Source organism: Pelophylax lessonae, assembly GCF_965119305.1.
Source record: "Pelophylax lessonae genome assembly, chromosome: 1".
Lineage (NCBI taxonomy): Eukaryota > Metazoa > Chordata > Amphibia > Anura > Ranidae > Pelophylax > Pelophylax lessonae.
The window spans coordinates 602,809,441-602,833,053 of NC_138768.1; the positions used below are offsets into that span (position 1 = coordinate 602,809,441).

At 40.2% G+C, this 23,613-nt stretch overlaps 1 protein-coding gene across 1 annotated transcript in view; it reads right to left on the reverse strand.

Annotated features, from left to right (window-relative positions):
* Positions 1–23,613, reverse strand: part of TACR3 (tachykinin receptor 3) — a 276,158-nt gene that overhangs the window by 24,755 nt on the left and 227,790 nt on the right. The window contains exon 4 of the mRNA XM_082253577.1: positions 511–707. Coding sequence (XP_082109703.1) covers positions 511–707 — 197 coding nt within the window. The remainder of the gene's footprint in view (positions 1–510; positions 708–23,613) is intronic.

Below are 23,613 nucleotides of genomic sequence, written 5' to 3' on the forward strand. Positions count from 1 at the left end.
TGCTATCAGCTCATAGAGGAAGTTGAAAGCACACTGATTTTTTTTTCTTTATTGGGCAGATCACTATGTATTTTTCTATACTTGAAGCCATTTAAAGGGATAAAACATGGGGAAATGTGTATGTTTTTTCAGAAATGTACCTAAACCTTTTTTCAATTTTGTTCTCAAATAAACTTTTGGAAAGTATATAGAAAATAAGTAACTAACTCTAACAAATAAGCACATTGGTTAAAATATTAAAAACTTTGGCATGTCACAGCTTATGACAGAGACATATCATGTGAGCCATGTTATTTCAGATCATTGACTCCAAATGCTTCAAACACTAATTATAAGACAGAAATCACAACCTGGAACTTTGCCAAAGAATTTCTCACTCCCTGCGGAGTGCCGTTTTGCCGCCTTGTTAAGCATTTAGAACAGCTGATTGAATTCCTGAAGGATAATTGTCATATCAGGCTTTTTAATTGATAGATCCGGGTCCAAGGTCTTCCTGCCTTTTTTCCTTACCTTTTATTCAGACAGCAATAAATTATGGGGTTGTACATAGTTGAGCTCATTGCCAGCCAAAAAATAGCCAAGTAGATTTGTTGGATGTATTTCCATCTTTCCACTTTGATGTCGAGTGCAGTAACGATAAAAAATATATGATAGGGAAGCCAACAGATTGCAAACGTTACGACAACCACAATCATCATTTTGACCACCTGCAAAAGAAAAGAAAGTTTTCAACGCTGAAGTCATAATTAAACTTATAGCAACTGGTTAAAAGCCCAAGAAAAAAATGCCTGATTCTATCAGTTTAAGATGTCAACTTGGATATATCAAGCATGAATTCAGACTGTCCTTTATGAGCATGATTTGAAAGATCACAAATTGAAGGTAGAATTATTTTTAAAATCTCTCCAAAAACATGAATGTTGATTTGTAGTAATTAAACCCAAGCTGAAAAGATACTAACCTGCACTATACAGTAGAAATGGAGTTATGTGTGTTTCGGGTCCTAAATGGTTTCCATATATTCAACACAGTATAACAGTGTTTTAACCCTGATATATTCATAGCAAACAATTGCTTAAAAACACACTTATCTTCATTCTACTGCAGATCAGTAAGTAAAAGAACAGAGATGCCTGAAGTTGCTGGATTATTCTTTAATGGAGCAATATGTTATACTCGCTGTGCTGAAACCTCTTATTTTCTATGTTGGTGGTTTTTTCTTGGGTAGACACCCAGTTACATGCATAAATAACTGCTTTTACCTGCTGCTGCGGTCCTCCCTCTCAAACGTTGAATTTGTTTTCAACTGTGGATGTGTATAACTAGATCTGGTTGTGTGACTCATCTCCAGCTGTGTTTGTTTGCCCCATAATGGCACTATTGGCAAATTTAATAAAACTGGAGCTCTCAGAGTCTGATGCAGTTGTGCATGGTAGCCAATCAGCTTCTAACTTCAGCTTGTTCAGTAAGGGTCCTTTTCACATGGGCTTTCCGCCCGGCAGACTCAATTTTGCTCACCTGGGATCGATCCGTCAATCTCCGCTGAGCAGGCGGATGATAGGTCCATCTCCGCTTACTTGCAGAGACAGACTTGTCAGATCCCCGCTCTCCTCTATTGGAGATTGGATGAAAACGGACCGCCTGTCTGTGTTCACCCGATTCTATCAGATCTGATCTGATCCTCCAGACAGATGGAAAATAGGGTTTCCATCCGTCTGGATTTCATGCGCAGGATTGGATCGAAGAGCAGCGGGTGTTAGGGGACATGTCTCCGCTGGCATCCGCTGCTCCACAGGGGTGAATGGAGCATCCTATTAGGTCCACCTGAAAAACTGACAGGTGGACCTGATCGGAAAGCCAGTGTGTTAACCTATGACAATAAAACCTGTAGAGCTGCATCAGATTCTGTGTGCACCGGTTTTAGTTTAACAAACAGGAGGTTGGTAAACTGAAAGACAATTTAGGGAGAGATCACCTTGACACAGACAGCCAATTATTCAATCAATGATTGCAATGTTTTTAACTTTGTACTGTTATATTTAAAAAGCCCCTCTCCCCCCACATATACCTTAGATCTTTTTTTTTACTTGTCCATATGTCTCCAATCATTTCAATGTGGGGCTGTTGGAAATCACACAGCCTCTTCTCCAAAAGTCTCCTGATCAAGCACTGCATATGTAATGAATCTCCAATCTTTCCAATAGAAAGGCCATCCACCACTGTCATAAACAGTAGATAGATAGCCTTTAGATAGGAAAGAATTGTTAGCAGAACCTGTGCCCTACTAAACATAACATAATCTTTAAACTATCTATAAAAAAAATGATCTTCCCCGCAACCACAGTAATAGTCTGTAATTAGTACTCCCAAATTCCTCATTGTCCTGCTCTTGCACTTAAAGTGGTTGTAAAGGCTGAAGGTTTTTTTTACCGGTTAGGATTTGTACCTTAGTAAATACAGTCTCTTACAGTATTGCTATGCTCTGAAGAAATGTTGTCATTATACACTAGCATAAAATTCACAATATAAGTGCACTTTCTTAAGATCTATGAAAATGTATATATTTTAAAATGCCATTTGTATTGCTATAACAATAAGTGAATATAGCAGCTTTGTATTTGAAACTCAAGATTGGGTTTTCTATCTCAATTTCAACTCAGCATTGAGTATGATAAATACTTAAATGATCACTGTTTACAAAATGTATTTTAGAATCTAAAAAGGTTAAAATGTGACCTGCCCAATCATCATGCTCAATTCATTACTATTGGAACCAAATCTGCATTACAGTCATCATGTTTTGGCAGGAGTAACACATAAAAAAAAATGCAACAGCAGGGGATACTTTTAAAACATGGCTGCACATTAAAAAAAAAAACTTGGTATTTAACATTTTAATGAAAAGGTTCAAGGTGAATTCTGGGTTTTTGAGATTCATTGTCCAAAGAAATTTTTGTTATGATTTGCCAGAGAAATTTTTGTTTAACATGTAGCAGTGTTTCCGGGCCTTGGGCTTTTTAATTGATAGATGGGTCTGCCATTAGTAGCAGTAACACACCCAACACATTTAAGTTGTGAACCCATGTGTGAGAACTGGGACAATGACCATTCGGGCATCTTTGGTTTGTTTTGTTTTATTGTATTTAGGGGATCAGGGGGAAGGGAATGAGTGGGATACTCCTCTGGCTCAACTAGGTACACTTTGGGAAACTTGAAGAAAAATGCCTGTTGGCGCTGTCTTGGCATCAGCTGAATGCCGACCAGCGCTTCCTGACACCTATAGATACTGTAGTACTGAAACTGTGCTGGAACCTAGACTTTAATTCAGAAGATCCAGGACTATAGAACATTTGACTCCTGACACTCTGCTTTAGCTTAAAAGTCACTGAACAGCTCTCTCCAGCCCTGCACTGGCTGAGGTAGCTCTGTGTAGATACTTGTGCTGCTGCAACTCTTAACTTGTACACTTCCCACTGTACACTGACTCTTCAGGGCCCAAACTACAGGCGCCCCCTTTTACACTTCAGGGTCCTCTACCTAGGTACCCCCTCTAATACTTCAGGGTCCTCTGACTAGGTACCCCCTCTAATACTTCAGGGTCCTCTGACCAGGCACCCTCTTTAACAGCTAGCTGACTCCTGAATCCCTAGAACCTTCTCCAGAGTGGTCCCCTCTGACACTAGGCAGACCCACAGGGGCAGTCCACAGTACTCATGACCTTTGTCCACAGGAGGGTCAAACAAGGATGCTGTGGAGGCAAAAGACATCCTCCCTATCAACTGACGTCATAGTTTGTTAGGATGCCAGTGTCTAGAAAGTTGTAATGGTGCATAATGAAAACCCATGCCTTTGTGTAACTAAAGGGCAGGCTTAATCTCCCTGATGGCTTATATACAATTTTTGATACATTTTTAGGCATTTTGCCAAGGCACCCCTGGAGAAACCTCAAGGCACCCTAAGGTGCCTGGGCACGCTGGTTGAAGAAGGCTGCTCTAGGGAAACAATGCATTCTTGTTTCCACACCCCGCTGTGTGTGTCCATATACACACTCAGCATGGTTTGGCCCCACACCCCACTACCTCCTCACTAGATTTGACTGACTGTTCTCAGTAAAGCCCATGAATCCAGGACAGCAGTGGGGTCCTGGCAGGGACAGTGCTGGATTAAGAGTGGTGCCAAGTAAATATTTAAGGAGTGGGGGCAAAGACAGTGGACGTTGTTTTTTTTTAACCTTAAAGCATAACCAAAGGCAGGGGCGTAACTACAGGGGTTGCAGGGGTTGCAATTGCAACCGGGCCCCATGCTCCAGGGGGCCTGTGTGGCTCCCCTGTACACCTGGATAAGAGGGGTGGCGGGGGCAGCATGTAGAGAAATCACTGTCCTCCTTTTTCCTCCTGTAGCTGCAGGTCACACTTACGACCGGGCCCTGGCATTCCACCGCCATGGGGAGGCCCCAAGATGGCAGGAAGGGGGCACACTGCAGAACTTGTGAAAGAGTCCCGCTGCGGGACCGTAATAAAGGGCCCCGCAATGAGAGTAAAGGGCCCCAGTACCAATGGGAAGAGCCCCAGGCTTGAAGGGAAGGGCCCCAGCCAGGGGACCAGGGGGCCCATTATGGTTTCTTGCACCGGGGCCCTGAAGGTTCTAGTTACGCCTCTGACCAAAGGTAACAATTTTTTTTATTAAGTTGTGGATAAAGTGTAGAGGGATTAGAATGCTTGTCAGTTTTTTTTTTTTTTTTGCTATCTGTGCCCCCATTAGAGAGATTCACCCCCTCTATTTGTCCTGTTAACTATTGTCATTAAAAGTGAAAGTGAAGGAAATCCCAAATTTTGGGTTGTCTCCAAAAAAAAGTAATAGTGGAGAAATCTTCAAATGGGGACACTATTTCTGGCGATCTGGGGGTCCGCATGAAATTCCCTTAATTTGCAGAGATTTTCTCTCACTTTCTGTTTAGATATGGAATAGGAAGTGAAGGGAAATCTCTGAAATGGGACATATAATAAAATGGGCAAAATAAAATCTGACAGTGGTTATAATCTTTCCTTACTCTATCCAAAACTAAAAAAAAAAAAAAAAGGTTTTGCCTATAGTTCTACTTTAAGCATAGAATGCAATGCTAAAGCCTCCACTGTTTTATTATAAATGTTCCCCTTTTGGCCCATTAAACACTGGACTATTTATTCTTATTTTTACAAAAAAAAACACCATGCATTTACAGTTTAACATTTTACTGCTGTAGTTTCCAGCTTTCTCTGTGCCCCTTTCCCTAACTTCCAGTGGGGTAGGGAAGCACCCTCTCTCCTCCATGGGACTACCTTTCCTGCCACCACTGTTCATGTGGAATGAGTTGGAGAGCATTTCCAAAATCAGAACAACATACTTAAAGTGATTACCAACCTTTAGGTGTGGTGGCTGCATTTGTTTCCTTTTTTTTTTTAGGCTTTTTTTCCCCTTTATGTCACCTGGTGATCCAGCCAATAACAGTCTTAGGGTGCTTATATCCTGAATAAAGTTATAAAGCAGACACCTTTAGACTGCAGCATTGTCAGTCTTGGGGGAGGTAGTGTTAGACTAACAGATTTAGATGGACTTAACTAATAAATTGAAGGCAAACTTTTTTAAAGCAATTTCAGCAACCATTGCTTTTCCCTTTTGGGATAAAGGTTTTCATAAATGAACAAAAGCTGACCATTGTAAGCACCCCTGTCAGTTTTATATGGTTTTTCCCAACCCTCTAACTGCTCCTTTGAGTAGACTTTGTCTGTCAAAGTAAGCTGAAAACTAACAGACTTACTGGCTGGAACATTAGGTGTAAATAAAAGAAAACAGGCTAAGAAAATAAAACGAATGCAGCCACCACGTCTAAGAGTTAGTAAGCTGCAATATAATCATTTTTGTTTTTTGGTTTAATACTGCTTTAAAGAAGTGCTGATGACTTTTAGACTTGTGTAATGAAGGACAACTTCAAACAAGCTCAATAGTTCTGATAAGGCACCACCCACACAGCAAAGCTTCCCTCAATGGGCACTTAGCAGCAGCTCAAACCACAGAAATACAAACATGAGCATCAAATCAAAACTGGATGAAAGAGTCCAATATCATTTGAATTGTTGACAAAAAAGCCATATGAAATGGCCAACGTGTTTCGGGGGCAATACCACAATAGATCATTTATCAGATGGTTGCCAAGCTCAAAAGCTCTGATGAGGCACCACCCACACACCAAAGCTTCCCTCAATGGGCACTTAACAGCAGCTCAAACCACAGAAATACAAAAAGGAGTATCAAATCAAAACTGGATGAAAGAGTCCAAGATCATTTGAATTGTTGATAAAAATAGCCATATGAAATGACCAACGTGTTTCACGGGCAACACCACTATAGACCATTTATCAGAGGAGGGGTAGGGATTGCCACTATGTAAAAATTCCCTAGGAAAGTCACCTTTGTTTTGGTATACTCAGCTAACTGACTATAAAACATTCACTTTTATTCATAGTCAGCAAACCAGTGTAGCACCCTGCAGGTAGGTGCTAGGTAAAGGTATAGTGGGCCTTGTCTGACTAACAGCAGGGCTGTGATTTATTAGTCAGGGTGTCATGGTTTCCAGGTCTACCTGCTGAAGGGGGAGTCTCCCCACTGGCTCCTGTGAGAGGCTTCTCATAGGGCAGTGGAGGAAACCCAATAAGGGGACACATCCAGGATTGTAACTACCCCAGAAGGCAGATTGTGCTGCAAAGGATTCTGGGAGTGGGTATAAGTTTGGGGGTGGCACGTGACACAATGTCCCAGGATGGAGAGTGCTGCTGTCTCTCTTCCTGTGGGACAGTGATTGCAGCGCTGCTAATAAATATATATAAATACTGAAATAAATATATGCAGTGTGCTTAAAATTAGTCTGTGTTGCTCATATAAAATTGATGAATAAATAAAGTGCTAATAAGGTCTGAACCCTGTGCAAATAAGCAATAAAAACTGTGCAAGTGAGCAATATAACTGTGCAGATATTACAATGTAAAACTCATAAGTAAACTTATAAGTAAAGTGCAACCAAAGTGCATGATATACAGTCCATAAAACAGTCCTGTCTCTCTTCCTGTCTGAGGGAAGAGGATGTCTCGGGGTGCCGCCTGAGAATACAGAGAGTGCTGAGTTGAGCTGAGGGGATCCGGTGTGCCAAGAACCTGCAGAGAGAGAGGGGTTCAGTCCCAGGAAAGCCTACACCGGTCGTGAGTACTGCGGATTGCCCCTGGGGGTCTGCCAGAGTCAGAGGGGACCACTCAGGAAGAGGTTCTGGGATCCAGTGCCAGCTAGCTGAAAGGGGGTACCTAGGTTGAGGACCCTGAAGTTACAGAGGGGGGTGCATAGACAGTGAACCCCGAAGAGTTCAAGGCTAAAGGGGGCACCTACTATGGGTCCTGAATTGTACAGTGTGTGCCAGTTGGAATGCACAGTTTGACAGGATTCTACAATATTCTACCTCAAGCCAAAGCAAGGCAGGAGGGAAGTATTCAGTGACTTGTTGCAGTATAACAGTGTCGTTGGTTCTACAATTTCACAGTCCTGGATCTTCTGGACTGAAAGTCGAGGATTCAGCACTTCTCTTAAGTTACAGAGTGTTCTCAGAGATAGTGGGCGTTGGCTGGCGCTGGCTGGCGTCAAGGAAACGCCAACAGGCCTTTTTCAGGAACAAAGTCCCAAGTGTATATAGTTGAAGCCTAAAGGAGTATCCCACTCATTCCCATCCCCTTTTATCTGCAATAAAACAACAACACAAAGATGCCGGAGTGGTTCATGTCTCAGTCTTCACACCCAGGGCCACAGCTCACATGGGCTGGAAAGGTAACCGGTAACAGTGGCAGACCCACATCAGGCCACAGGCCTGGAAAACCTGCAACACCAGTCTGGGTCAGGAAAGTTTGACGCTAATTGATATCAATAAAAACAGGTGCTGAAGTCATTATTATTAGTTTATTACTCCAATGAAACTACAGAAGCATTAATGCGAAGAGTGTTTCTGCTGCTTTCTTGCAGGTCACATAATTTGCTCTTGAGTTAATTGAACTTTGGTCATCTTCAACCCTATGCTGGTTATTCCAAAGTTGTTGTTCACTGTTGTTTTCCTTAAGATAAATAACAGTCTGGATAAATACCCCATAGCAACAAATCAGCAATAACATTTTTCCTGAATTAAAAACTAAATGATGCTTTGAGTTACTGCTTTTTGTTCATAATTGCTTTATGTCTTGGTCTTCTAGAGAAGGCCAAGGGGTGTCAGTGTATATAACTAACATGTTATAAACAATGTTTATTGCAGTATATTAATATATCCAAAGTAATCACTGAGATGGTGTTTCATATTTCTGCCCTGGACAGATCTTTAATAAAATACAGAGTAGCTATGTACAGCGTATACAACACATTAAAGTTGTAGCTGCAGGCAGCACATTAAGTTGGAAGAGAATCCTAATGAACTCACCAATAAAACTGATTAATGCTTTCCGTTCTGGGGAAGTCTGAGCACAATGGTGTTCAAGAATTATCAAAGAACACTTAAATGTAGCTAGTTTTTAATTAAGAATGTTGATAGAGAAATAAAGTTCAGTACGCTTTATGTGCTGATCCCATTACTACATATGTCTCTGGTGCATTTTTTCCCCTTGGCATTTATACTATTTTTCTCTGGAAAATGTTGTGTCTTCTGTTTGGTAAAATTACATTTCTTTTTCTTTAGTTGACTCGCTACAATGTAAAGTTTCTGTAGCTTCTGCTATGCTGTAGTGTCACCTTTTTGTGTAAAGCAGTTATATACTGACTAGATTTCATTGATGGGTTGTAGAATATAGGGCACTAGAAATGATCAAACTTTTTTTTTCAGCACAGCTACTAAGTAAACTGTTAGAATCATGCTTATATGATATGAGATTTTCACTAGGTGTAAAAGAAAACTGTAAGTCCTAAAGCCACCAGAAGATCAAGTGTGACTCTTTTCTCTATTCACCGAATAACAGGAGATAAGGGTAACACCTTGCCTCATAATCTCTCAGTTGTTTACTGCTATAGATGCTAAAGCAAGCTATATACATCAGGACAGGAGGCAATGAGGGATGCAAGTCAATTCTGACCTTTGGAATATCCTTTTTTTTTTAAAAATGTATATAAAGATGACATTTACGATTGTCAGAACATGCATTTTTGTAGACATGCAGGAGGGCATCGGACATTTAATTGAAAACATCCAGGGCCTTTGATCATTCTTTTCCTGAAATCAGCTGGCTGAGGGTATCTTCCACTGTCTGTTGGCTCTTAGATATAAAAAAAAAACTCTGCCCAATCTTACCAAAATTGGCAACATAAGTACAATCACAAGCACAAACATATATAAGAAAATACTCTAAAAGAACAGCTACCTGAAGGTCAGTATATTTACTTTTATTTCTTCAGAAAGCTTTTCCTGGTCACTGAGGTGCTTCCAAGTCCAGAAGCAGCCTGTATGAAATGCAATTCTCAGTTCCTAGAATTTTGATTGCCCCCAGTTATTCTGAATACTTGCATGCGCCTTTCTGTTAGGCATTAAGGCATATCCATTTATTTATGGAGAAATTCCAGAGACTGCCTTCAGCTTTTGACCAAGTGTAGTGACCTCCCCCAAGCATGCATGAGCATTATATACTGTAATACATTCTAGATGGCACTGCAACAGTTCATTAAACACCATATGTTTCATTTTATGTTTTAAAGTTTATGGTTGGTTCTGACGTAGCTTAAAGATAATCTCTGCTTTATTACATACAGGGCATTGTTAAATGTTGAATTTAGGATGATCTCACAAACAGGGCTGCTGTTAGAAATCGCAGGGCCCCGTACAGACTACCTGGCAGGGCCCCCCCCCCAAGAAAATATTAAAGATATATTTAGCTAAAATTCCAACAAAATCACTATTATCAGACACAAATATAACATAACTCGCATAATTCCTGCTAAATCTAAAAAAAAAAAACTATGTTAAATAGAAAAGAAGATGAAATGAGAAAAATATACAGGCTGGGCAGTTGGAGCTCAGTGATCAGAGAGACAGAGAGAGAGAAACAAAGTTACAAATTACAAATAAACTCCTGAGCAGAGATAAGTGCTGGGAGGGGGGGGGCACACAAGGGAGGGGGATTAGTGAGGGACAACTATCTCTTTCTCAAAAGATAAAAGCTGATTGCAGGGAGAGGGACAGATCAGATTCAGAAGCTGGAGGAAGATTTCTCTATTTGTTGTCCATCACTAATCCCCCTCTCTGTGTGGGCCCCCCTGTGTGCTCGGGCCCCCTACAAGAGGGCTGTTGCCCCCCCCCCCCCATCTGCGGCCCTGCTCCAAAACATGATTCCTGAGCTCAAGCTTAGAGACATTACAGGAAGCTACAAAACAATACAAGGCATAGACTTCCATCCTATTTTTGTGCTTGTATAATGTAATATTCTTACTAGTGGAAATGCATGATTATGATTAAGGATGGGCTTTGTGTTCGAGTAGAATGTACATTGACTCGGACATCGGGTGTTCATTGAACACATGAACACCCAGGGGGCTCGGTGGGAAGTTTGAGCGCCCATTAATGCACTGCGTGATCGCAGTGCATTAAGTGCTTGTGATTGGCCAAAGCATGCACCTGACATGTATGCTTTGGTCAAACACAGCACAATGTCCTGTCAGAACCATGATTGGCCAAAGGCAAGCCAACTTGGCTGGCTTCCAGAGAGAGTGACTCAAAAAATTATAATCAACACAGACTAATACCAGAAGATTAGCAAAAAATACCAGACTGGCAACACCCTAAAGCTACAATGAATGAAGGGTGTAGCTATCCAGCTTCTGACAGGCAATATTCTCTGAGACAGACTTGACAAGAAAGCATATGAGAGATAGATTTGATATGAGGCAGGTTTAAATCGTTTTTTTAGCATTCAAATTCAGACCAGGCAGGTAATATTTGCTGCTCCTAATGCCAGATGACCACCAAGCTTTGTGAGCAATGAACATACAGATACTAGCTCCAGTGGATAGCTTTGCTACAAGAAAAGATGTTTAAGATCTTTATATACATGAGCCAGAGAGATAGAACCTACATTTTAGACCATCTTGTCTAGATAGGCACAGTCTGAGACTCCATAGGAGAGAGTAATTGTCTTCTCTTTTCTCAGTACTAATTTTCTCTTTTGGCTTGATTATTTACTATTGTGTGCACTAAATCACCACTACACTATTGGCCAACCAATAAACCCACCATCCCTTTTTGTGCACGTATACAGTCCAGACAATGTTTTATAGGAATTAATAAAAGTTATATTTTAATACCTATGGCTTGGGTGCATAAGGGAATGCACCCTTCGTTCAGTGTAGCTTTAGTGTGTTGCCAGTCTGGTCTTTTTTGCTAAACTATAGGTATTAGTCTGTGTTGACATTATTGAAAAAAAAAAGACTTTCAAAAGACAGTCAACAGCTCAACATGTCAATAGCTCTGATCTTTTAAGATGTACAAGGATATATTTCATGGACTAGGGCAATTTCTTGGAGAATACCTGAGATATAAGATATAAAACAATTAGCCCAACAATGGATGCTTCTTGTAGAATCATAGAAGCACTGAAATAAAGACATGTAAATGATCTTTAAGGAATAAAAATGATTTTCAAAACTGAATAGTCCAGAGAATAGATGAATTTAATTTTTATCATTAAAAACCACACATAAATCAGACACAGATTTGCCTGTACCCCAAAGACCTAAGTAAAGATGTAAAATGGGACTATATCAAATAATTACACTAGAAGACATAACACGAATGCTAATGCAAAATCATTTAGTGCAGAAAAAGGCAGTGACACAAAAAGCAAGACAGGGAAATTTCCATGCTTACAACTTTTAACACACTGCTAAGAAAGTAGCGTTTTACCCTCCTATCACTTGCCATATGATCTACAAAGGTGGAGGATTGGTTGTTTTCAAAATCTGCAGGAACTGAGCTGATAAATCAAATATACAATAGGCCCAAGTAAATTAAGAAATGTTATTACAAAAATGGTTGTATTTGCTACTGGCCTATTATAAATGATTATATTAAGGGAATTTTGCTCAAATCACTATGCTTCCAAATTTCCAAATTTTAACACATTTCGTAAAGAGAGAATTTATGTGAACAATGAATTTGCAAATCTTGGCTGGGGGTTGTTGTGTTTATTGGAATTTTCCATATTAAGGTCTAGGTATCCTCCCAAAAAACCAATGATGTATGTGGTTACTTTAAAAATAAATTCTATGGATGCATTTATAAAATGTAAGGCCTTAAGGTATCCCTTGAAAAACACTAAAAGTATAATTTTAAATAAAAAAGGTCCCTTACTTTCTGCTTTACAGCATATACTTTTGTACTGGATATCATGTGCATTATAACTTGATTAAAACAAACACAAGTTATACTATGTTTATGCATGCAAGTACTGTAAAAATGTTTTAATCAAAAATAAAACCATATTATAAGAGTATTAGTTTATTATATTACATTTTTAGTGATCTAATATATCTAGCAGAGAGTTACTCATCAATGTTTACTATGGCTTTCATTTTAATCGGCAGACAAACCCTTTCTTTGCTTAGAATCATTGGAATTTGAATCTACAGGGTGCAGACAAAATATTGAGAACACCACATGAAAAAAATAAATTAACTTAGACTTTGGCTGGCAATTAGCAGTGTGTGTCAACTAAAAACGAGATGCCTTTGATGTGTTCATTTTCAAAGCAACATATGGCAATTATAGTTCCACAGAGGCAGAATAGTTGGAGGCTGAACTGCAAAAGCTTGGGCAACAAAAAAAATTACAAAACTATATAATGTATCTTTAGGAACAGTCTCAAAAAATAAAAGCAGCACACATAGACTACATACACAACTACAACTTTTGCCAACCAACAATGAGGAATAGTTAAGATTCACCAAGGATTTAAATATATTTAGAAACCTGGGTGTATCCCAGAGTGAAAGATTATTTGCATTATAACCTGGCCCCAATTCTAACTAAATTCAACCGTAAAGTAGTTGTAAATCATAAATACATAATTTCTCAAACATATGCACCATTTAAATAGTTTGTTATGTAAAAAATCCAAACCTCTGTATTATTACCTTTGTATTCTCATCTATAAGCCTGTCACAGTTCTCTTAAAATCTCTGGTCCTTTGACATGTCTATAGACCGGGTTCAGGAGGCGGAGTCATGACATTACTGGCCCCACATGCCCACTGTATACTCGCACACTAGCGCCGGCTTATCAGCACACACATTGCTAGAAGTACTCAACACGTCACTCCCTACTGGGAGGTGGGTTGTACAGCTGGGAGGTGGGGCCAGTGATGTCACGACTGCGGGAGACGGACGGAAGATTTCCAGAAATCTGTGATAGGCCTAGAGATGAGAATATAGAAGTAATAATACAGTGGTTTGGAATTTTACATAACAAACTATACTGTGGTGCATGTATTGGGGAAATAATACGTAAGAGGTATATAACCACTTTTTCTCAGGCTGGGTCACTCCACTCATACTTGTGCATGAGTCTCCTCTGCATGCCAATCAGTCCAAGGAGAGGGGTGAATTTTAGCAGGGAGGGGGGATTTGGGGGGTAGAGGAGGATTTGTGCTGAGAAAAGGGGGGTTGGGGATTGATTTGTGCTGGGGAGGGGGCAAAGATTTTCTTTGGGAGGGTGTGCGTTTTTTTTGGAGGGGAGGGAGTAGAGATTTTTGCTGAAAGGGGGGATACTGCATGCAGGGGGGGGGGGATTTTGCACTCTCCTGACCCCTACACTGTGCATTACACCCCTGACTTCTGCACTATTTTTGCTTTGTACCCTTGATTCCTATTATGCATTAAACACTCCTGCCCGCTGCGTTCTTTGCATTATTTACTCCTGTCCCCTGCATTCTGTTCATTACTGACCCCTGCTCTCTGTGTGTCATGTACTTTTAAACCCAGCACTGATTATAGCACTCAGTGTTACATACTCCTGATCCTTGAACAGATTGCATACCCTGGACTCCTGGTGGCCGGAAGTAGTAGCTGAGGGGGGAGGGAAAGGGACACTGATGTAGAGGGAAAGTGGGGAGGGGAATGGTAGCTGGTGGTGTGTGGCAGGGAGCGAGGGAATGAAGAAAGGCTGACAGGTTGTAGTGACTCAGTGATCCCTCTCTCTTTCACTCTTTCTCTCTCTTTAATACTATACTAATGGAAGGGACTCAGGGAGTGCTCAATGTCCATGGGTTAGGGGGCACAAATTACTTGCCCTGCCCCAGGTGCTGACAGCCCACAGTCCACCATTGTTCTTGAAGATTGGGGGATGTAGTGGCATTACCATGTATCTTGTGTTATAATTTGGTTCTCCACATCCATGTGTTCAAGGCAAATCCAGGGGAGATTCGTTGTCCTGGTGAATTTCTGTGTGGATTCACACGGGAGAAACCTTTTAAACCATAATGCATTAACTATTGCTAGCAAGCTTAGAAGTTGCCAATAAAGGGACTTTTGGTTAGTTCAGTGCCCTCATTTTAAAAAGGGGAGGCGCATAGCAGCCATAGTGTTAATGAATTGGAAGCATTTGTAATGAATTCATAAAGCTGACAAACTGCACAGCCAAAAATTGAACAACTAAGAAAACTGTATTTTTTTCTTAAGGCTAACTCTTTATGGAAATAAACCATTTCTGCCTTTTGTTTTTATTGTTTCTATTATATTGCTACAAACCTTACTTTTAAAAATTGCCTTTACTTTTAGGGGGTGATTATTTCAGGTCTTCATTTATTTTGGGGTATATTTTTATATTGATAGTACCGTTATTTTAGGATAGATGTTTTATATTACTAATTTAGCTTTGTTGATTCCTTTCAAATTTTGTTTAGTTTAATTTTGTTTTATTTAATTTCGTTTAATAATTTTCTAAGGAATTTTTGAAACTATTTGAATTCAGATCGGTTGAAAAATGATCGACCAATTAAAATTCTGTTTGAAGAATTGCTGGTTGTTGAGGAGCAGGCCAGGAAGCTGGCTGCTGCATCCTTAACAACCGATGACGGCAATGAAAAATGCAGAAAAAAAAACATCATGGGGGTCCCCCCCAATCCATACCAGGCCCTTTGGGTCTGGTATGGATTTTAAGGGTAAGCCTCACCCAAAATAAAAAAAGAAAACAGCATGAGGGACCCCCCCAAAATCCATACCAGACCCTTATGCAAGCATGTAGCCTGGGAGGCCGGGAAAGAGGGGACCTTAGTTTTTAGTGGCTCAATAGTACCCCCGCTCAACAGATGTCCAGCTCATCAGTTTCTAAAAATCCAACCCACTATCTCCCACTCAGTGGTTCCCCAGCTTAGTAATACACCCAGTTTAGTAGATCACTATGCTGCAATTTCCTGGCTCAGGGATCCCCTGCTCAACATTTTCCAGGCTAAGTACCCCCCCCCCCCACTCAGTAGTTCCCCCACTCAATGACATAGTATCCCTCCCCACCAGTCAGCAGTACACCTCCCACTCAGTAGTTCCCCACATGCTCGATAGTACCCCTCAGTAATACATCCCACATAGCCCCTGTTCAGTAGTACTCCCTTGATCAGTAGTACATTTCCCATGCCCCCCAATACCCGTGCTCAGCTCAGTAGTATCCCCCACTCAGTAGTATATTACAACTCCCCAACTCTCTGCTCAACAGTAAATTCCTGCCCCTCCCCCCCTTCCTTCTCAGTAGTACATTCCCCATACCCCCAAACACCTGAAACCCTACTCTGCTGGTCTCCTCCTTCTGATGCTTTGTTCTGTTGATCTACTGCTCTTCTGATCTGATCTGCTCTACCTATTCCCTGCCACTCAGTTTCCCGCTTGGTCCTTGCTCCACTCCCCACTCACCTTCCTTTACCTTTCTGCTGTATCACTCCCACACTGTACACCATGTGTAATATCTGCTGATTCCCTCCCTACTTCCGGTCTGGTTTCATCTTACTGCTGCTCTACACTTAACACCACAACCTGCACATGTACACCAAGCATTGCTAATGCTGAATAAGCACCCCTAACTGCAGGTGCAGTTAGGGAGTGCTATCATAAGTCCTGTGAGAAAAATAAATCAAGTGCGCTAAACACATGGAAAAGTGTTCTACATTTGAGAGACACTGTATAATGCTAAATACACCAGCGAACAAATGGTGCAATAAGGTAAAAACCAAACAATAAATCTGCTAAAATTATTGTGACAGTGCACAAATTCAGTAAAAGTGAGCAATGAATATAAAGTGGAAAAAGATCCACGTGTAATAGTCAAAGTCCGTGACAAATGTGGCACAAATGTGCAAAAAAATGCAAAAGTAAGTAACAAAGTTCAAGTGAAAACGTCAAATGTCTGTGAAAAATAAACCAAACAAAGCAGGTGATATTGCCAGTGACAACCAGAAATGCTATGATGTGCCTGATGTCCCACCACCAGTGTCTTTTTACTTCTTACCAGAAATCTGTGAAAAATGGCATATGTGCAACCGGATCCAATACACAAAGCACGTGCTGGGGAGAGGGACAGATGAGAATCCTCCCACACCTTCCTATGCACAGGAAGTAAGTGAGCCTCTTACCAGATATTCAAACTGTACGACCCTTAAGGAATTCCCAGACTGAAAGTATATTCCTTCCTCTTATCCAGATGCTGTAATGGACCGGTGTCCCCTGGTAGTCTTGACTACTCTTGATCCTCTATCTTTCTCCTCAACACACCACCAAACCTCGCCCAACTCCTCTCCTGTCACGATAGTTCAGTCACGTGGTGTTGTGACACACAGTCGGCACTCACATCTGGGCCTTTCCAGCTTCTTCCGTGTGTTGAGGAGAAAGATAGAGGATCAAGAGTAGTCAAGACTACCAGGGAACACAGGTCCATTACAGCATCTGGATAAGAGAAAGGAATATACTTTCAGTCTGGGAATTCCTTAAGGGTCTTACAGTTTGAATATCTGTTAAGAGGCTCACTTACTTCCTGTCACAATAATTTTAGCAGATTTATTGTTTGGTTTTCACCTTATTGTATATTGCACCATTTGTTTGCTGGTGTATTTAGCATTATACAGTGTCTTTCAAATGTAGAACACTTTTCCATGTGTTTAGCGCACTTGATTTATTTTTCTCACATATTGTTCCACTAATTGGATCTATAGTTGCAGCTTCACACAGTCCATTATCAGTGCACCTTCTACATTTCACTATCATAAGTTCTGTTTACCCTTGGAACTGAGGGCAGCAAACCCCATAGTTGAGCTCCATTTTTTTCTGCCCCTCAACTAGCCACTATGTTGCTACTGAGACAGAGGTCAAGGGTATATGCATGCCACGGCCATAATGCTGTGCTTCACAATCACAGCAGGGATTATATTATATGTTGTGCATTCAAGTGCATTCAAAAGGGAGACACTCCCGCTAACCCGCTAACCCGCAACTGTGCACAATGTGTGTGGTTGCAGTGTTATTGTCCAGTAATTAGGTAGTTGAAAGAGGTGGTGAGGAGACAGTACAATGCCTTCTCACGGCCTGTCTATTGCTGTCAAAAAAGCAACACAAAAGCACAGCAAAGCAAGTCTAAATGAAGCCAAAGACTTTTACTGGGGCCTTGAGATGCTGCAAAGCATAATGAAAGTATAATTTCTGAAGTGAAGAAAATCAAAGCAAAGCAAACTCACTAGCATGCACACATAACCATTTTATTTAGTGGGAGGTGGTTTGATTTGCATTCAGAGTACTTTAAAAACGTGTGCCAAATGCCACATTTGGAAGCAAGTGTAAATAATGCCTCAGGGCAGATATTCTCAAAGGAATGGAATATAGGCATGAATCTACCTCTCCAAGAACTCCTTAATTTAACAATGGGGCTCACCAAAGGACTGGCCTTAAGATGTCATTGCTGCAAGATTTATTCCTTTTCTCAGCTCCATAATAAAGAAAGCATAAGAACACTCATAAACTGATTTCCTAACAAGCTTGGAGATCTTCCTATATGATAATGGGGGCTTACGACTGCCAGAGGCATGTATTATTACATGTTTTTTACATGTATAGAGCCAGTGATCCATTAAAGTATAACATGCTTATATTTTTTAAGAGTGTGCCAGCATACACACTGTATGTTAGATATATAGAACATTGACTGGATTGTTTTGTACAAAAATATTATTTGTTTTATTTCCTGAAATTTTGAAATATAGTATCTGAAAGATCACATGTATTGTGGCTGAGTGTGTATCTAATGCGTCAGAGATGTCTTCCTTTCCTAAAATGTAAATGTTTTCCTTCTTCTCTCTCAGGGACAAAAATAGCCATTGGCTACTTATTTGGTGTGAGTCACTTGCTAAAGTGCCATTTCAGTTAGCTAGATGCAGACCTGCATGCATATTATAACATTCAATCACGACGCAGTCAGTATTCTGCACAAAGAGAATGTTCTAAGCTGCGGTTCCCCAAAAAAATGAGAAATTACAAAATTTGAAGAGTATAAGTTGCAAAAGTGTAAAGAGGATTTGTACAGAGAGAAATATACAGGCTTCCCTGTTTTTTTCACTTTCTCCTTCTTCTCTGTCATCTATGGCCATTTTTGTACCAGAACCCTTTTTCAAAGATAGTGCCTGATCTACCAGCAGTTTCTGCACATGCCAACTGTTCAGTGTCTGCTACCCCTCTCTGTCAATCTCTCCAATGGCTTCCGCTCACCCAACAAATGAAATTCAAAATACTAACAACATCTTATAAAGCCATCCACAACTCAGCTCCCAGCTACATCACTAAACTTGTCTCAAAATACCAACCTACTCATTCTATTCTTTCCTCCTAAGACCTCCTGCTCTCTAGCTCCCTCGTCACCTCGTCCCATGCTCGCCTCCAGGACTTTTCCCGAACCTTTCCTAACCTATGGAACTCCCTACTCTCTCTGACTATTTCCTACTCTGATTGCTTTTAGACGATCCCTGAAAACCCTCCTCTTCGGAGAAGCCTATCCTGCCCCCACCTAACAACTGTACTTTTATTTTCTCCATCAGATCAACCCCCACAGTTAATACCTTTTTGTATCACTTGACCCTCCCTCCTAGATTGTACGCTTTGATGATAATCCTTTGATTATTCATGTATTGAATAGTATTGTAACTGTACTGTCTGCTCTCTTGTTGTAAAGCGCTGCGCAAACTGTTGGCACTATATAAATTCTGTATAATAAAAATAATAATGATGTGATCAGGAGGCAAGCTCCTTTTAAAACAAAATTTCTGTTTTCTGAGCTTTGAGGTTGCTGTGCTGCTGTCAGTATCCTAGCCAACCTGGTTTCTGTTGGTGTGCTTCCCACTGCCTCCTATCATCTGAGGCTTTTGTTGCTTCTCATTCAATGGTGAGTAATGTATTTCTACTTTTTCCTCTGCCCTGTCGGTGGTTGCTATTTCTTATTAACTGTATTTATATTACTCTATATTACTGATGCTGCCTTTCCACCCTTAAGCCATGGTCAATGCTGCCATCACAAACCACCCTATTGCTATAAGGTAAGGGTTAAGGCAGGTAGTGAAGATTTTAAAAATCTGCATTAAAAAAAAAAAAAAGTCACTCTAGATCAGCCATAGTTCCTCTTCTTCCAGACACAATAGAGAGAAATTCAGAGATTACTGTTGGAACTGTGGGAATTGACCTCTGAGGGAAAAATTTGTATGCCATTCTTGTTACACAGAGCCATCGAAAGAAAAAAATAATCTGATTCAAGAGCAGTGTCATCTTTGATCAAGCAACCAGTCAAAGAATCAATACAATATATTTCTACCAATATTTTTTCAGGTCAAACTCCAAATAAGGTTGTAGGCCTGACTCTTAGTTTGAAGAAAAAGAAGAGAAGCATTCTTAGGGTTTGTCTTTGCTTTGGTCAAAATGTTTACAAAAGCAGTTGAAGAGTAGGGATGATCGAACGGTTCGGGTCCACCATCGGTTCGGCCCGAACATTGGGTGTTCGAGGTTCGGCCGAATTTAGAACTTTTTGCCCAAAAAGTTCGGAATTCGGCAACCAGAACCGCCCAAAATGCAATGCTTCAGGAAATGGGCTTTAAAAGCCCGTGATTGGACCAGAATCATTAGCAAAAGCCAATTGAGGGGGCAGAAGAATGCTAGGAATGTGATTGGAGTGACTAGGGGGTCCCTAGACCAATCATTAGTGAATACGCCCCCCAGTATATAAGATCGCCCCCGCCATATTCCCAGCATTGTTATACTGGACATGGAAGAGAGTGGAAGCAGTTCTGTTAATTTTACTTTAAAAGTGTCATTTAGCTATTTTTAGTGTGAGGAAAGGGATATCTAGTGTAGTTAGAGTGCTCCTTTACACTTAAGTTAGCTTCAAAAATTTAGTTTCTGTAGGGAAAGTGTTAAGTGTCAGGGGACCGTAGTGTAGTGTAGGGTTAACTGACAGTGACTGCTATGGAAGGGTGACAAAACCCTTCCATAGCAGGGTGACCGCTATAGAGAAATGATCATTTCTCTGCTTCGGGACAGGAATGTGGCTTCTCACCAGCAAGCATTTTTTAATGCTGCAGGGGCTGCCACTGCCAGTGCTTTTTTGAGGACATGTTTGATGTCAGACATGACATCTGAATATGTGTATAGGGGGTATATATAGACATATATGTCTGAATATATACCCCTAGACATATATAGGTGTGATAGTAGCAGAAATAAATGCTTGCGCTAATGAAATCATTTACAGTAATATATTTCTGCTACTATCACACCTATATATGTCTAGGGGTATATATTCAGACATATATGCCTATATATACCCCCTATACACATGTTCAGATGTTTTGCCTGCCTCAAAAGAACCCCAAAAAATGCCAAAAAAACGCTAGTGTCAAAAAAAAAAATGCCCAGGTGTGTTTTTGCTGGCATTTTTTGGGGGGTTTTGGAGGCAGGCAAAACATCAGAACTTGTGCACAGTACCACTATACACAAGTTCAGATGTTTTGCCTGCCTCAAAAGAACCCCAAAAAATGCCAAAAAAAAGCTAGCGTCAAAAAAAAAATGCCCAGGTGTGTTTTTGCTGGCATTTTTTGGGGGGTTTTGGAGGCAGGCAAAACATCAGAACTTGTGCACAGTACCACTATACACAAGTTCAGATGTTTTGCCTGCCTCAAAAGAACCCCAAAAAATGCCAAAAAAAACGCTAGCGTCAAAAAAAAAATGCCCAGGTGTGTTTTTGCTGGCATTTTTTGGGGGGTTTTGGAGGCAGGCAAAACATCAGAACTTGTGCACAGTACCACTATACACAAGTTCAGATGTTTTTCCTGACTGCAAAGAACCCAAAAAAATGCCTGCTATTAAACCGGCAAGGTGTTACAGCAGAGAAGCCATATTCCTGTGCTTAAAGTTTTCTAATACAAACGATCTTTTTTTTTATGGTTCTGGACATGCTACAGAGCTGAAACTTCACAGGTACACCTTTTAGACCCCCCAGACACAAAATCACACAAAAAAAAGTTCTTAAAAATTGTCATTTTTGATAAAAAAGCCAATTATTGAAAAATTAAAAAAAAAAAAAAAAAGAGATTTTTTGATTTTTACTTTGGATTTAGTATCTGGGGGGTCTAAAAAGTGTACATGTGAAGTTTCAGCTCTGTAGCATGTCCAGAACCCCCCAAAAATTAGCATTTTCTTATAATTTTTATTAGAACAGGAATACGGCTTCTCTACGGCGCTTTTTCTTGCATTTATCGGGCATTTTTGGAGGCAGGCATGACTTTTTTTGGATTTAGTGTCTGGGGGGTCTAAAAAGTGTACCTGTGAAGTTTCAGCTCTGTAGCATGTCCAGAACCAGAAAAAAAGATAATTTTTCAGTAGAGCAGGGATGGTGGGACCCCTCTTTTACACTTATATGATCTTTTTTTGGGGTTCTGGACATGCTACAGAGCTGAAACTTCACAGGTACACCTTTTAGACCCCCCAGACACAAAATCACACAAAAAAAAGTTCTTAAAAATTGTCATTTTTGATAAAAAAGCCAATTATTGAAAAAAAAAAAAAAAAAAAAAGAGATTTTTTGATTTTTACTTTGGATTTAGTATCTGGGGGGTCTAAAAGGTGTGCATGTGAAGTTTCAGGTCTGTAGCATGTCCAGAACCAGAAAAAAAAGATCGTTTGTATTAGAAAACTTTAAGCACAGGAATATGGCTTCTCTGCTGTAACACCTTGCCGGTTTAATAGCAGGCATTTTTTTGGGTTCTTTGCAGTCAGGAAAAACATCTGAACTTGTGTATAGTGGTACTGTGCACAAGTTCTGATGTTTTGCCTGCCTCCAAAATCCCCAAAAAATGCCAGCAAAAACACACCTGGGCATTTTTTTTTTGACGCTAGCGTTTTTTTTGGCATTTTTTGGGGTTCTTTTGAGGCAGGCAAAACATCTGAACATGTGTATAGGGTGTATATATAGGCATATATGTCTGAATATATACCCCGAGACATATATAGGTGTGATAGTAGCAGAAATATATTACTGTAAATGATTTCATTAGCGCAAGCATTTATTTCTGCTACTATCACACCTATATATGTCTAGGGGTATATATTCAGACATATATGTCTATATATCCCCCCTATACACATGTTCAGATGTTTTGCCTGCCTCAAAAGAACCCCAAAAAATGCCAAAAAAAAACGCTAGCGTCAAAAAAAAAAATGCCCAGGTGTGTTTTTGCTGGCATTTTTTGGGGAATTTTGGAGGCAGGCAAAACATCAGAACTTGTGCACAGTACTACTATACACAAGTTCAGATGTTTTTCCTGACTGCAAAGAACCCAAAAAAATGCCTGCTATTAAACCGGCAAGGTGTTACAGCAGAGAAGCCATATTCCTGTGCTTAAAGTTTTCTAATACAAACGATCTTTTTTTTTCTGGTTCTGGACATGCTACAGACCTGAAACTTCACATGCACACCTTTTAGACCCCCCAGATACTACATCCAAAGTAAAAATCAAAAAATCTCTTTTTTTTTTTTTTTTTTTTTTTTTTTTTAATTTTTCAATAATTGGCTTTTTTATCAAAAATGACAATTTTTAAGAACTTTTTTTGTGTGATTTTGTGTCTGGGGGGTCTAAAAGGTGTACCTGTGAAGTTTCAGCTCTGTAGCATGTCCAGAACCCCAAAAAAAGATCATATAAGTGTAAAAGAGGGGTCCCACCATCCCTGCTCTACTGAAAAATTATCTTTTTTTCTGGTTCTGGACATGCTACAGAGCTGAAACTTCACAGGTACACTTTTTAGACCCCCCAGACACTAAATCCAAAAAAAGTCATGCCTGCCTCCAAAAATGCCCGATAAATGCAAGAAAAAGCGCCGTAGAGAAGCCGTATTCCTGTTCTAATAAAAATTATAAGAAAATGCTAATTTTTGGGGGGTTCTGGACATGCTACAGACCTGAAACTTCACATGCACACCTTTTAGACCCCCCCAGATACTAAATCCAAAGTAAAAATCAAAAAATCTCTTTTTTTTTTTTTTTTTTAATTTTTCAATAATTGGCTTTTT